Genomic DNA, 14,004 nt, shown 5'->3' with positions numbered 1-14,004 from the left:
GTCTCGAACTCCTGACCTCAGTGGTCCACCTGTCTCGGCCTCCCAAAATGCTGGGATTACAGGCGTGAGCCACTGCACCTGGCCTAAAATTTTTTTTTTTTTTTAAATTTTGAGACAGTTTCACTTCTGCCCAGGCTGGAGCACAGTGGCTCAATCTCAGCTCACCACAACCTCTGCCTCCTGGGTTCAAGCAATTCTCCTGCCTCAGCCTCCCGAGTAGCTGGGACTACAGGCTGCGCCACCATGCCCAGCTAATTTTTGTATTTTTAGTAGGGACGGGGTTTCACCATGTTGACCAGGATGGTCTCGATCTCTTGACCGCATGATCCACCCACCTCGGCCTCCCAAAGTGCTGGGATTACAGGCGTGAGCCACCACGCCCAGTGGCCTAAAATATTTTAAGAAGGTTTTAGGGTAGCATGTCCTGGACCTCACTGGGCTCAAGGAAGTCAGGGGACTCACCCAAGCCAGTGGAGCTGGTGAGAGGCTGAGGGAGCCAGTCAGTGCATCCAGCCACGAACCACAGAGCCCTGCCTGAGGCACCCTGGCGACTTCATCCCAGCGCAGGTTTGGGTTGCAAGGCCAGCTGCAAGAAGTTGTCTGTTGTTCTTCCTGAGACTTGGTGACCATTCCCGTGACCACCCCTCTGTGGGCACGGTAGTCAGGGGCCTGGAGGTTCAAACAACTGGGCTTCCCACAGGCACATTTACCACCGTTCTTGCTAACGGTTCACTTTCCCATTCAATTATATTTTTTGCCTGCAGCTTGTGTATGATGTTTACAACCTGGCCTCTGACTCTGACTGTACCCTTTGCACAGAAAATAACATAAAAGGAAAAGCATTTAAGCGCCCATCACGAGGCTTGAAAAGCGTGGCATGAAATGGTTTCTCTGTTGAGTATTTCATTCCGGGAGCTCGGGCTTGGCGTGTGTGTAGGAGGCTCCTCCTTCCCTGGTTCTCTGGTGCTCTGGGCCTGGCTAGCTGCCTTCCCTTCACTCTGCCCACCCTCCTTTGACTTCTGGCCACACTGCCTGACCTTTCAGGTCCCTTGCCCGCGTGTGTCCAACAAGAGAGGAGAGCTGTAGATATGACGGGCTTGGTTTCCCCATGATTCCTTAAGGCTGGGTCCCATGGAGTCTAGGGGATGGGTAAGTGATATGGGGCCGTGGGTACTTGTTGTCTTATCTGTGAAGTGGCCGAGCCGGGGGGATCATCTAAGGTCAGGAGTTCAAGACAAGCCTGGCCAACATGGTGAAAGCCCATTGTAGTCCCAGCTGCTTGGGAGGCTGAGGCAGGAGAATTGCTTGAACCCAGGAAATGGAGGTTGCAGTGAGCTGAGATTGCACCACTGCACTCCAGCCCGGGTCACAGAACGAGACTGTAGCACCTTCCTCCCCGGGGGTTGCCGAGAGGGTATAGGGAGGAGTGGGTGTGAAGTGCCCAGCCCAGCGAGGGCACAGGGCTGGCACTTAGTAAATGTTAGGATCATCGAATTCTTTTGAGTCAGCAGTTCCGGAGGCAATCCATGCCATGAAATTCCCAGGTTTCTCATGCACAAGCCTGGTGGTCTCAACCTCACCTCTTCCTCCTTGGAAGGCTGCTAGGAGCAGAATGTCCCTGAGTTCATACGAAGCTGCTGGTTCATAATAATCGCTCCCATTTGGAGACATTTCTTAGGTATGCCAGGTAGTGTGAGACACACACCATCTCACATGACACTCGATGAGAAAATAGAGCCTCAGAGAAGTAAAGTGACTTTGTCAAAGTTACATAGTCTCAAAGCAGAGAGCTAAGAGGGAACTCAGGGCTTTCAGACCCCAGAGACCAAAACTGTATGGAAAATGGGTATGTTACTGCATTTTTCTAGAGAAAATTCCAAGGCTATTTTTAAAAACCAGGGGTATGATTTTTGTTGTAATTTTCATGAAACACTTAAAGAAGCTACTACCTCTTTTGCTACTATCAAAGGGCGGCTCTGGAGCCACCCTGAAAGGTCAGAGGTGTTCGTAACAGTCTCTCGTGTATTAGGCCACTTCGTTTTGACTGGTGTTTCTGTGATTAGTCGATCTGCTGTCCTGTACATGGGTGGAAACGTGAAGACCCGGGGAAGGCTGGCAAACCTTCACCCACCCTCATCTCCGCCCCACCCCCATGATGTTATCAGCTGTCAGATGCTGTCGGCCCTGGGGCAGGGGAACTGGGGTAAACTGGGCTTCTAATACCCAGCTGGGTCCTCAGAATTCCCCCAGTGAAGAATAGAAGGTCCCGGCATGGTGGCTCATGCCTGTAATCCCAGCACTTTGGGAGGCTGAGGCGGTGGATCACCTGAGGTTAGGGGTTTGAGACCAGCCCAGCCAACATGGTAGAACCGCATCTCTACTATAAATACAAAAAGTAGCTGGGCATGGTGGTGCGCACCCATAGTCCCAGCTACTCAGGAGGCTGAGGCAGGAGAATCACTTGAACCCAGGAAGCGGAAGTTGTAATGAGCCAAGATTGCACCACTGCATTTCAGCCTGGGCCATAAAGCAAGGCTCTGTCTCAAAATAAATAAATAAATAAATAAATAAATAAATAAATAAATAAGGCCGGGCGCAGTGGCTCACACCTGTAATCCCAGCACTTTGGGAGGCCAAGGCAGATGGATCACAAGGTCAGGAGTTCAAGACCGGCCTGGTCAACATAGTGAAACCCCGTCTCTACTTAAGATACAAAAAATTAGTCAGGCATGGTGGCATGCACCTGTAATCCCAGCTATTCAGGAGGCTGAGGCAGGAGAGTCGCTTGAACCCAGGAGGCAGAGGTTGCAGTGAGCTGACATTGCACCATTGTACTTCAGCCTCAGTGACAAGGCAAGACTCCAACTAAAAGAAAAAAAAAATAGAAGGAAAGTGAGAGAAGACAATGCTGTGTTTGCAGAGGAAAAGGAAAGTCAGGTGAGCTCCAGCAGTGCCTTTGCTGGGATGCTTCGAGCTACCGACCAGCTGAGTGGAATTTGGAGATCTTGGGGAAAGAAATCAGAGCGGGAGAAGGAGAGAGACAGAAAGAGAAAGGAGGAGAGAGAGAATTGTGTTGGCCGCAGCTCGGGATTTATTTATTGTACTTGCTGTTGACTGAGCCCACTCCGCAGCAGGCGAGGGGCCTGTAAACACACAGGCTGATTCATTAGTTTCTGACCATCTGCTTCCCGAGCCGGGGCGGGGGGCTGGAGGGTCCTGTAGGTTGGAGCAGCCCACTTGGAACCCCCATCTCCAGCCGGAGCCAGCTGTGTCAGTCTTTCCAGTGACAGACAGGCCAGGCGCAACTGGGGGTTTGGAGGGATACCTTGCCCCCCCGCCCCCGCAAACCCTCACCCTGTAGAATCCACCAGGGGCCTGGGCAGGGCAGGGCTAGGCAAGGCAGGAGGACAAAGAGACAGCAGGGAAAAGGTGAAGTGTGGGGGGCTCAGCAGTTGCAGGTTGCCAGGAATACTATCAACACTCAATAGGAGATATGTCAATATCACAGTCATTTGATTAACAGGTAATTAATATGATGTAATAAGTATAATTTAGTGAGTGGTTACTGACGTCCAGGCCCAATATGGAGACCTCACTACACTGTCCCCAGTAAGCACATTAACAACTCTGTGATGTATGATGAGGGAACTGGGTTCAAAGATTGAGTCAAGTCAGGAGGGCCTCCTGGGGGAGGCACATGTGGGAGGGCTCTGAAAACCAGGAGGAAAGAAGTGGCCAAAGGGGCACAAGCTCTGAAGTGGAAGGGGATGAAGTGGCCTGGGACATGGCACAGCTTCGGTGCTGGGTTGATAAGAGCTTTCTGGGTAGGTGAGGCAGTGTGATGCCACTTGGTGTCAGCATACTGAGAAACCAGGCTGGTGGGGGAAGCCCCAGAGAGAGCGTCTGGGAAAGTCATCAAAAACTCACCGTTTGGTGCTACCCTTCTGAGCCATTCCTCCCGACTGTTCCCTCTTCATTCACTTGGGATGAGGCAGGTCTGAGTCAGCTCCGGCCACCATAACAAAGTACCACACACCGCCACCATTCAGCCCCTAGGAAGGCCCCAGGGGCAGCAGAAGCAGCACTGGGACTTTGAGAAGGGGGTACTGACTGGGCTAGGGGAAGGGGGCCAGTGTGTGCCTGGGTGCCAGAGTCCAGGTGCGAGCTCCTGGAGCACCTGCCTCTCACTCCTCCTCCCAAGTAGGACAATCAGAGCCCATTCTGCATCCGGCTCAACGCCCTTCCCGCTGCCGGTTCCCCCATGGATCAAGCCTGCCTCCTCCAGCCCAGCACCTGCCACTCTCTCAGGCCACTGTGCCATCCCCACGGCCTCTCAGCCCCTCATCATTCCAGGCAGCAGCACAGGACAGGGCGTGTCTTGCCCAGAGTCACCCAGCCAGAGAGTGAGGAAGCTGGGACCCCCCATGTCCCTCTACTGTCCTGGAACGGTGTGCTCGCCGGTGGTGTGGATACACTGGTGGTAGCAGCAAGCTCCTCCTCAGGGGTGCTGTCTGCTCTCCAGAAGGCTGGGGCCAGTCCTGCACTGGCCCGGGCCTCAGTCTCCCCATCTGCTCAAGGAAGTATTGGACTCTCTGGTGAGCTCCTGCCACCCTGAATTTGCACGGGGGACTGAGGACAGAGCTATTTGGGTCAAAGAGAGCTTTGTAGAACCTACCTCAATGAAGGGTCAGCCCTGCCCACCAAGGAGCCCCGGGCAGCCGGGCCACCTGTCCTCCATCCTTGAGAATCAAAGCCCAGCGGGCAGTGGTGCCTGGTGGGGGCCGCAGGGGTGCGGCTCAGCCCCTCAGAAGGCGGTGGGCCCCACTTCCACCATGGGGGCTGAAAGGCTCATTTGAGAGTGAGAGGTTTTAACTCAGATCCAAGCCATTTTGTCTCTGAGCAAACCAGACACCTGAAATATTCATCAAAAAGGGCCACAAATGGTCTGGGGCACTGTATGGTTGTTAGGAACAGTGTTCTTTTTTTTTTTTTTTTTTTTTTTTTTTAATTAATAGACTTTATATCTCAAAGCAGTTTTAGATTTACAGAAATTGAGCAGATAGTACAAAAAGTACCTAACCCCCCATGTCACCCTCTTCCCACCTACGTCTTTCCTCACCTATCATCCACATCTTGCGTTAGGGTGAGATATTTGGGGTTTGGGGGGTTTTCTTTAGAGACACAGTCTCTCTGTCATTCAGGCTACAGTCCAGTGATGCAATCATAGCTCACTGCAGCCTCAAACTCCTGGGCTCAAGCAGTTCTCCAGCCCCAGCCTCCCAAACAGCTGGGACCACAGGTGCGCCCCACTATGCCAAGCTAATTTTTAAAATTTTTTGTAGATACAGAGTCTGGCTGTGTTGCCCAGGCTGATCTTGAACTCCTGGCCTCAAGTGATCCTCCCACTTCTGCCCGCTGAGTAGCTGGGACTACAGGCGTGTGCCACCACACCCAGCTTATTTTTTATTGTTTCCTTACCTTTACCCACTTATCAAATTCAGGGACAGCCAGATAGAAGAGACGCACAGGGTAAGGGATCAGGGAGGGACCCAGAGCTGCCAGGCCCTCTTTAAGCCCCTCAGTATGTTCACCAATCCTAAGGGTACTGTTGAAAAGGCTCCGGGGCCAGGTGCCATGGCTCAAATCTGTAATCCCAGCACTTTGGGAGGCCAAGGTGGGTGGATCACCTGAGGTCAGAGTTTGAGACCAGCCTGGCCAATGTGGCTAAACCCTGTTTCTACTAAAAATACAAAAATTAGCTAGGTGTGGTGGTGCACACCTGTAATCCCAGCTACTCGGGAGGCTGAGGCAGGAGAATCGCTGGAACCTGGGAGGCATAGGTTGCAGTGAGCTGAAATCACCCCACTGCACTCCATCCTGGGCAACAGAGCAAGACTCTGTCTCAATAAAAAATAAAATAACGGCTGAGAGCGGTGGCTCACGCCTGTAATCCCAGCACTTTGGGAGGCCGAGGGGGGCAGATCACGAGGTCAGTAGTTCAACTGGCCAATATGGTGAAACCCCATCTCTACTAAAAAATACAAAAATTAGCTGGACATGCTGGCTCCTGCCTATAATCCCAGCTACTTAGGAGGCTGAGGTGGTAGGAGAATTGCTTGAACTGGGACCCTGGAGGCAGAGGTTGCAGTGAGCCGAGATTGCGCCACTGCACTCCAGCCTGGGCTACAGAGCGAGCCACTATCTTAAAAAAAATAAATTAATTAAAATAAAATAAAAGGCTCAGGAGGTGACTCAGCTAAGGAGATGTTTAGAGAGGCAAGAACGTGAATGGGAATTTTCAAGGCAGAGAGCGGAAGGGCACATGAAGGAGAGAGAATGCCATCTGCAAAGGCTCAGAGGCGCAGCAGGCAGGGGCAGGAGGACAGCTGTCCTGGGGAGGCCCAGGCACAGGGTCACCAGGTGTGGGATCAGAATATTACCGAGTCGGGACTTTGTATTCCAGGCAAAGGGGAGCCATGGAGGACTTCGGAGCAGGGGACGAACACCCAGCTCTCTTGGTTGTCTGTATTTACGGCAGAAACAAGTGTGCATTTTCTTGGGACGTCATGGGATTGCACACCTTTGCACGCCTTGGGAAAATGGGCACAAATCCCCCAGCCATGTCTGGGCACCGGAGCACAGGCCCTGTGGCCACAGAGCAGGTGTCTGGGCTCACAGGCAAGGGCCAGGCTGGGCAGAGGCTTCCCAGGCCACCCTAAGCATCCAGCACCCACCCTTCCCTTCTCTCCCCGCTGCAGGAGAATCCCTACCTGTGCAGCAACGAGTGCGACGCCTCCAACCCGGACCTGGCCCACCCGCCCAGGCTCATGTTCGACAAGGAGGAGGAAGGCCTGGCCACCTACTGGCAGAGCATCACGTGGAGCCGCTACCCCAGCCCGCTGGAAGCCAACATCACCCTTTCGTGGAACAAGACCGTGGAGCTGACGGACGACGTGGTGATGACCTTCGAGTACGGCCGGCCCACGGTCATGGTCCTGGAGAAGTCCCTGGACAACGGGCGCACGTGGCAGCCCTACCAGTTCTACGCCGAGGACTGCATGGAGGCCTTCGGCATGTCCGCCCGCCGGGCCCGCGACATGTCGTCCTCCAGCGCCCACCGCGTGCTCTGCACCGAGGAGTACTCGCGATGGGCAGGCTCCAAGAAGGAGAAGCACGTGCGATTCGAGGTGCGGGACCGCTTCGCCATCTTTGCCGGCCCAGACCTGCGCAACATGGACAACCTCTACACGCGGCTGGAGAGCGCCAAGGGCCTCAAGGAGTTCTTCACCCTCACCGACCTGCGCATGCGGCTGCTGCGCCCCGCGCTGGGCGGCACCTACGTGCAGCGGGAGAACCTCTACAAGTACTTCTACGCCATCTCCAACATCGAGGTCATTGGCAGGTAAGGCCCGGGGAATCCCCGGATATCACCTGGAACCCGGCATGTGTCCTGTTATCTGGGATGTGAGCGGATACCTGGAATGTTTCCTGATTCGTGGAACATTGCCTGGTTCTTGAGATGTTACCTGGTACCTGGGACGTTATCTGGTTCTCGAGATGTTACTTGGTTTCCAGGAGGTTAGGAGCACCTGGGATACTACCTGGTTCCCGGGACATTACCCGGTGTTACATCATAGGGGCTGCCTAGGATGGCCAGGGCTGCTCACACCCAATGTCTGGGCTTTTCCACGGAAGGAGCCGCGTGTGTTGGAGGCATGGAGGGCAGGAGTGGAGCCTGTCTGTGCAGGGCAGGGCTAACTTCTGGTGCTGCCGGCATGAAGTGCTCTGAGGCTGTCCACTGACTCAGTGAGTGGGCTCTCCCGTTTGGGGGTTTCCCAGACCACCCTCAGGCTCCATGATTCACTAGAAAATCTCACAGAGCTCAGGAAAGCTGCTGTATTCACAGTTATGGTTTATGAAAATGAAGGATACAGATTAAAATCAGCAACAGGAAAAGGTGCACAGGGCTGGGGCCGGGAGATGCCAGGTGCCAGCTTCTCATTGTCCTCTGCCAGGGGATGTTGTGTGGGCAGCACTTGATTCACCCTGCAGTGACAAGGGACAACCCTTGTGAACCATCGCCAGGCAGGGATGCTTACCAAAGCCTCGGTGTCCAGAGTTTTTATTGGGAGTTGATGGTGTAGGCATTGCTGATGATGTGGCTGGCCTTTGACTCCAATCCCTCCAGAGGTCGAGCTGACACTACATGGCCCAAGGCCCTCCAATAAATCTCATCATTTGCATAGTCTCTCTGATGTGGCCCAAGACCCACAGGCAAACATGGCCACTCTTCTCAGACAGGACACTCCAAGGGCTTATGGATTAGAGATCACCTCGTAGGAGCCAGGCCGGAGTCACACCTTTCTTTGGAATGTGCAGGGTGTGGCCAACCCGGGCCTGCCAAGGCAGCTCTTTCTTGCCCAGCTCTGCAGAAGAATGTATTCTGGGGAAACTTTGAGGAAGGCAGAAGACTGTCATAGGAGATAAAACAGCCTTTACTTCCCAAGAACTGTTGAGACTGTGGAGGATGAAACGGTCCTGTGCTGTCCTGGGTCATTTGTTCTTTTGGTGGATAATGTCCTGGTCTGTGAGGGCAACGCCTTCTTCCCTGGGCCATCTGTAGAATGGGGATGGTAACAAGCACACTTCTCTCACTGGATTGTGGTGGGGGTTAAATGAGTTAAAGTTGGTGAAGCACTCAGAACAGTGCCTGGCACATAATATGTGCTTTTAAAATAAAGTGTTTAATAAAAAAATTGGACAAAATAATGGAGTGAGAGGGCTGGGGCGGGCTGAGGGAGGATAGAGTTGAGACCTAAGGGTGCTGGGGCAGTTGGGGCCAGGAGCCTGGCTTAGGCAGGTGCAGGCAGGGGCTGCGCCTGGGAATCCCAGCTGGGGCCGTCACTGTTGGCATCTCGCCACTGCAGCCTCTCAGTGCCCACCCAGATCCGTAATTCCTGACGTGTGGAAAAAGTGCTTTGCCATATGGCACATGAAGCATAATCCTGTTCTTATAAAATATGTAATACACCTTGTGTATCCTTTCTGCATCTTGAGGAGACATTGGCTGTAAGCGTGTACAGGACCGGGAGAAACGTCATGGGCTGGGGAGAAAGGCTGGGAGCCCGTTTGCCAGCCATGTGCTGTGGTGAGGTCTGCACGGTGGTGCTGCTGTTTCCAGCTTGTGTTTGCATTTTGTTTCACGTTGACAATGTGTGTGGATTCCAGGTGGACAAAGGTGAAGGCAGGTCATTCGTGAAGCAGGAGTCAGGTCCAAGCCTGGCAGATGGGAGTGAAACAGGCGCAGACAGGGGCCTGTGGTGCCGACGCCCACGATCTCTAACCCGCCTCCAATTGGGACAGGATATTCAAAATCAGGAATGTTCTGGAAACCACCCCATATCAACCTCTGGGCATCTCTGTGAGCTCTGCCCTCAGGATGCAATTGTCTGGTTGTTACTAGACAGCCCGCAACCCCTGCAATCCCGCCGGGCTGAGCAGCTCAGGGCTGGGAACCAGCTCCCCAGGCCTTGCAGGCTCCTGGCCTGTCTTCTGACCTTGGGCTGCTCAGGGAAACCTTCATTTTAAGGCAGCTATTCAAGGACTCTGCCTTCCATTTCATAAGAGGGCTCATGCGGGGCCCTCAGGTCTGGGTCAGCTACAGGGTCCAGACGGGGACGGTGACAGTCAGGGCCTGGTGGTGCCCTCTCAACCCCAGCAGGGTGACCTCGGGTTCAAACCCTGCCCCTCTGTACCCTGCTTCGATTTCCCATCTGTGACAAGAGGCCTGAGGCTGCCTGGAACCCGCGTCTCCCCGTAGGTGGTTCCCCTTGGCACCCAGCCTCTTCGGGCGGCAGGGAGGAGCCGAGGTGGTGGCGAAAGTGTGTAATCAATTCACAGAGAGAGTGAGCGCTCTTCAGGCGGGAGCTTGGCTTGTCGTTGGGTTGGGTGGGGTTTGACAGTTCAGCCAAGATGGAGGCCTCTTCCCCTTTTCCTTCTTCACTTCCCCCTGGGAAGGCCCAGCCGTGCTGAGAAGCCAGAGATGCTGGACTGGTGGCAAAGGGGGATGTGGGACCCCAAGTTCCTGAGTGGGCACCGGGGACCCCTGCAGGTTCCCAGGCTCTGGGAGTTCACTCTGAACCTGTTCTGGGGATTCCCTCAGAATTTCATGGCTAGCATGTTGCCCAGTGGCTCCGCTGTGGTCCGCTAAGAACAGCAAATGTTTATCGAGCTTTTGCTACGGGCTCGTTTGCCATTGAGCACTGTTATTAATGGCTTCATGTGTATTTTCTTGTTTAATCAATAGCCGTTTAATTCCCCCATGGTTATCGAATGGCTCAGATCCCACAAGCCAAGGACACAGCACTGAGCAAGCCGGACCTGATCCCCACCCCCTGGAGCTCTCCCTGCAAGGGCAGTGCTCCCCTCAGCCTCATGTTTTCAGATGAGGAGGCCAAGGCCCGGGAGGTCAGAGAATAGCAGGAGATTGCACAGTTCCACTGCATGGCCGATGGCCAACACCCACACCCAAGCATGTCCAGGCTCAAGATGAACTCAGCCACCGAGCTGTGTGGCCCAGTGGCTGCCTCATTGCTGGTCCCAGCTCTGATTGGAGCCCACGTGGACCTCAGGCAGCCTGCATGATGGGGCAATGGCATAGGACCCTCCTTCCAAATTTACGGTTCTTTGATGGATGGTGGCTCCCTGCTCTGCCACTCAAGTCAGCTATTTCCAACTCCAAGGGGGACCCCAGTGGCAGGCGGTGGCGTAGGCAGAAGGGGGAGGACAGAGGCACCTGGCTGCGTAGGAGGAGCTGAAGCAGCTGCAGCCAGCCCAGGGCCCTGGAAAGGAGGGGCTGGTACAAACGGTGAGGGGGACAAGAGGTAGAGAGTGACCAAGCTGCAGCCCCACGGGGCGGGAGGCAGGTGCGGCGGCGGCTCTGAGAAAAGCACAGGCTCGAGCAAGTCCCAGCCACGCCCCTCCCTGCCTCCCGCCTGCTCCACGTGCCCATTCCTGGAAGGCAGGAGGGGGCGGGAGCTATTTTCCCCTTCCACACATGGGAAGACTCAGGTGCAGAGCCTGGAGAGTGGCTGGCTTCAGACTGACTGTGCAGCAAATCTGGGGCAGAATCTGGATTCCAGGAGGAATGAGATCATCTCTTTGTGGTGCTTGGAGTGGGAGGGGCCTCCGCCCCCACCCGCCACACGACCATTAAGAGAAGCCGGGCCCAAGCCTGACCCAGCATCTCCCAGGAGAGCCGTTTAAGACAGGATTCCCCAACCCCAGCACTGAGAGCTTTGGGACCGGGAGGTGTGGGGTGGGGTCGGGAAGGCTGTCTCTTTGCAAAGCTCCTCGAGTGAGCTGGAGAGGTGGAGCAGCCGCATCCATGGAGATGGATGACCTTAACCTGTTGGAACCTCAGTTTTCTCATCTGCAAAATGGAGAAATAGTAATGACCTCGGCTGGCTGTTGTGAGGAGTCAATGAAATGCAGTATTCAGAGAGCTTATCCCAGTGTCTCATTCCCCTGATTAGACAGTGGGAGAGGGAAAGCGGAGAGGCGTGGGGTCAGGGCTGCCTACATAGGAGGCCATCACTGCACCCACCCCAGGTACGAGCTTAGAAAAGGAGTGTGGAAGCGTGCCTTCAGGTTCACGGGGGTTGCAGTCCCAAATGTCTAGAAGCTGGGAACACAACTTATGTGGAAGCCAGGCATGGTGGTGTGTGCCTGTAGTCCTCGCTACTTGGGAGGCTGAGGCAGGAGGATTACTTGAGCCTGGGAGGTTGAGGCTGCAGTGAGTGTTGATGGTACCACAGCACTCCAGCCTGGGTGACAGAGACAGATCCTGCCTCTAAAAAAAAAATACATAAATTCAAATAAATAATAAAAATAATGAGAAGAAGGTGATATATATGGGTGACCAGCAGAGGCGATAGGGAAGGGTGTGGTCTGGGGAGAAACGGAGACAGCAGGCCCCTCATAAGACAGCAGACCGCATATTCCAGTTCTGCAGTTACGAGAGGAGGTGCCCAGCAGTAGCCACATTGAACTCGTCAGGAGCCGTCACGCTGTTCTCCGTTGCGGCTGCACCATTTAGTTCCCACCAGCAGTGCATGAAGGTTCCGATTTTTCCACATCCTTGCCAACACTTGTTATTTCTTGCTTTTCCGATCATAGCCATCCTCATGGGTACATCCATCCATTTTGTTTTCATTGAGATGGTGGGGGGGGGGTCTCACTATAATGCCCAGGCTGGTCTTGAACTCCTGGGCTCAAGTGATCCTCCCACCTCAGCCTCCCAAAATGCTAGGATTACAGGCACGAGCCACCACACCCAGCCCTTCTATCTATATCTCAACCTCCTGGCCTCAGTTTCCTCATCTGTGTCATGGGAACAATGAACCTCACAGGATAGGAAACACACATAAAGTACTCAGGATGCTACCTGGGGGATGGGAATTCTCAGTGAATGACAGTTAGTATTGCTGCGGGAGGATATTGCTGGAACCTACTTCAAAACGTTGTTCAAACTCTGTGCAGGGAAAACAAAATATCCCTGCAGCCCAGGGCAGCTCACGAGCTGCCAGGTGGCCCCCATGCTCTGAAATGTTCAGTGTCCTCCTGCAGCTATAGTAGCAGCCACATTGGGTGGCCCCGAGGCAGGGTGGACACAGTGGAGCCAGAGCAGGGGCAAAATGGCAAAATAGCCCGGCCAGCCCTGCCCACATTGGGTCTGGGAGTCGGAGGGAAGAGGGCATCATCCCACACCAGTACCTCTGACCAGAAAACCCTCAGAAGCTCCGGGGAGGCAGCCCAGTGGGTCCTTTGCCAGGAGGAACACGAAAGGAGGAGTGAGTTCCCCATTCCTGAAGGTATTCAAGCCCAGTGGATGGTGTCTGTGGGAGATGATGAAGGGAGGTCCTTTGCACCAAATTAAGGTCTTGTATGCCCATTCTGTTCAACAGGAATAAACGTGGATTCAGGGAACAGGAAAGGCAGGTACAGTTTTGGGGGGACCTGTGCGTTACATGCCAGTCATTGCATCCCCACCGCCTTTCTGCCCGAGAGGAGGCTGAACTCCTTGAGCAAAAGGAGACTTGCGAGATCCCAGAGGCTGAGCTGGGCCTGGATGGGTGGATCTGAGCCCTGGACCGGCCAAGCCCAGCTCCTGCAGACCCTGCGGGGTGTCCCTGGGCCGCCTCCCACCTGGTGTTCCCCCCTTTACCCTCTCCCCGATTTCTTGCCTTCTTGTCTTTTTCCTAAACATCCTGACCCTACTGATCACCCCGTAACTGGAGATGAACAGACACTGGGTAAGAATAGAAACAGCAGAGGAAAGAAAACCGTTGGGGGTGGGCAGGTGGGGCAGGGGAGGGGAGGGCGGAGACAGGCGATTTCAGCCGCCCTATTCCTGTACCCACCCTCCCTGCATCTCTTTCTCAGCTGCATTACAGGAAAAACGGGCAAGAAGGGAATTGCGTGATGCTATTCTGCCTGTGTGGACTCCTTGAAACTCTTGGAGGGCAGAGTCTTCCTCCCTCAGCCATATTGTCATTCACTGAGCATCCCATCCCCCAGGTAGCATCCCGAGTCCTTTATGTGCGTCTCTTCATTCAGTCCTGTCCTGTGAGGATCATCGTCCCCATGACACAGATGAGGAAACTGAGGCCAGGAGATTGACATATAGATGGAAGGGCTGGGTGTGGTGGTTCCTGCCTGTAATCCTGGCACTTTGGGAGGCCGAGGTGGGAGGATCACTTGAGCCCAGGAGTTCAAGACCAGCCTCGGCAATACAGTGAGACCCCCATCTCAATGAAAACAAGATGGATGGATGTACCCATGAGGATGACTATTACGAGAAAAGCAAGAGATAACAAGTGTTGGCAAGGATGTGGACAAATCAGAACCTTCATGCACTGCTAATGGGAATGAAAATGGTGCAGCCGCAACGGAGAACAGCATGGCGGCTCCTGAACGAGTTAAATATAGAATTACCACATCACC

The 14,004-nt window shown here is 54.2% G+C and overlaps 1 protein-coding gene across 7 annotated transcripts in view; it reads left to right on the top strand.

Moving 5' to 3' along the window:
• Positions 1 to 14,004, top strand: part of NTNG2 (netrin G2) — an 81,989-nt gene that overhangs the window by 28,089 nt on the left and 39,896 nt on the right. For all 7 annotated transcript variants that reach the window (XM_039461519.2, XM_039461517.2, XM_074394583.1 and 4 more), the window contains one exon: positions 6,759 to 7,402. In XM_039461519.2, coding sequence (XP_039317453.1) covers positions 6,759 to 7,402 — 644 coding nt within the window. The remainder of the gene's footprint in view (positions 1 to 6,758; positions 7,403 to 14,004) is intronic.

Source organism: Saimiri boliviensis, chromosome 2 (genome assembly GCF_048565385.1).
Source record: "Saimiri boliviensis isolate mSaiBol1 chromosome 2, mSaiBol1.pri, whole genome shotgun sequence".
NCBI classification, from domain to species: Eukaryota; Metazoa; Chordata; class Mammalia; order Primates; family Cebidae; genus Saimiri; species Saimiri boliviensis.
The sequence above is the reverse complement of the archived record's forward strand: the minus strand, read 5'-3'. Positions and strand labels throughout refer to the sequence as shown.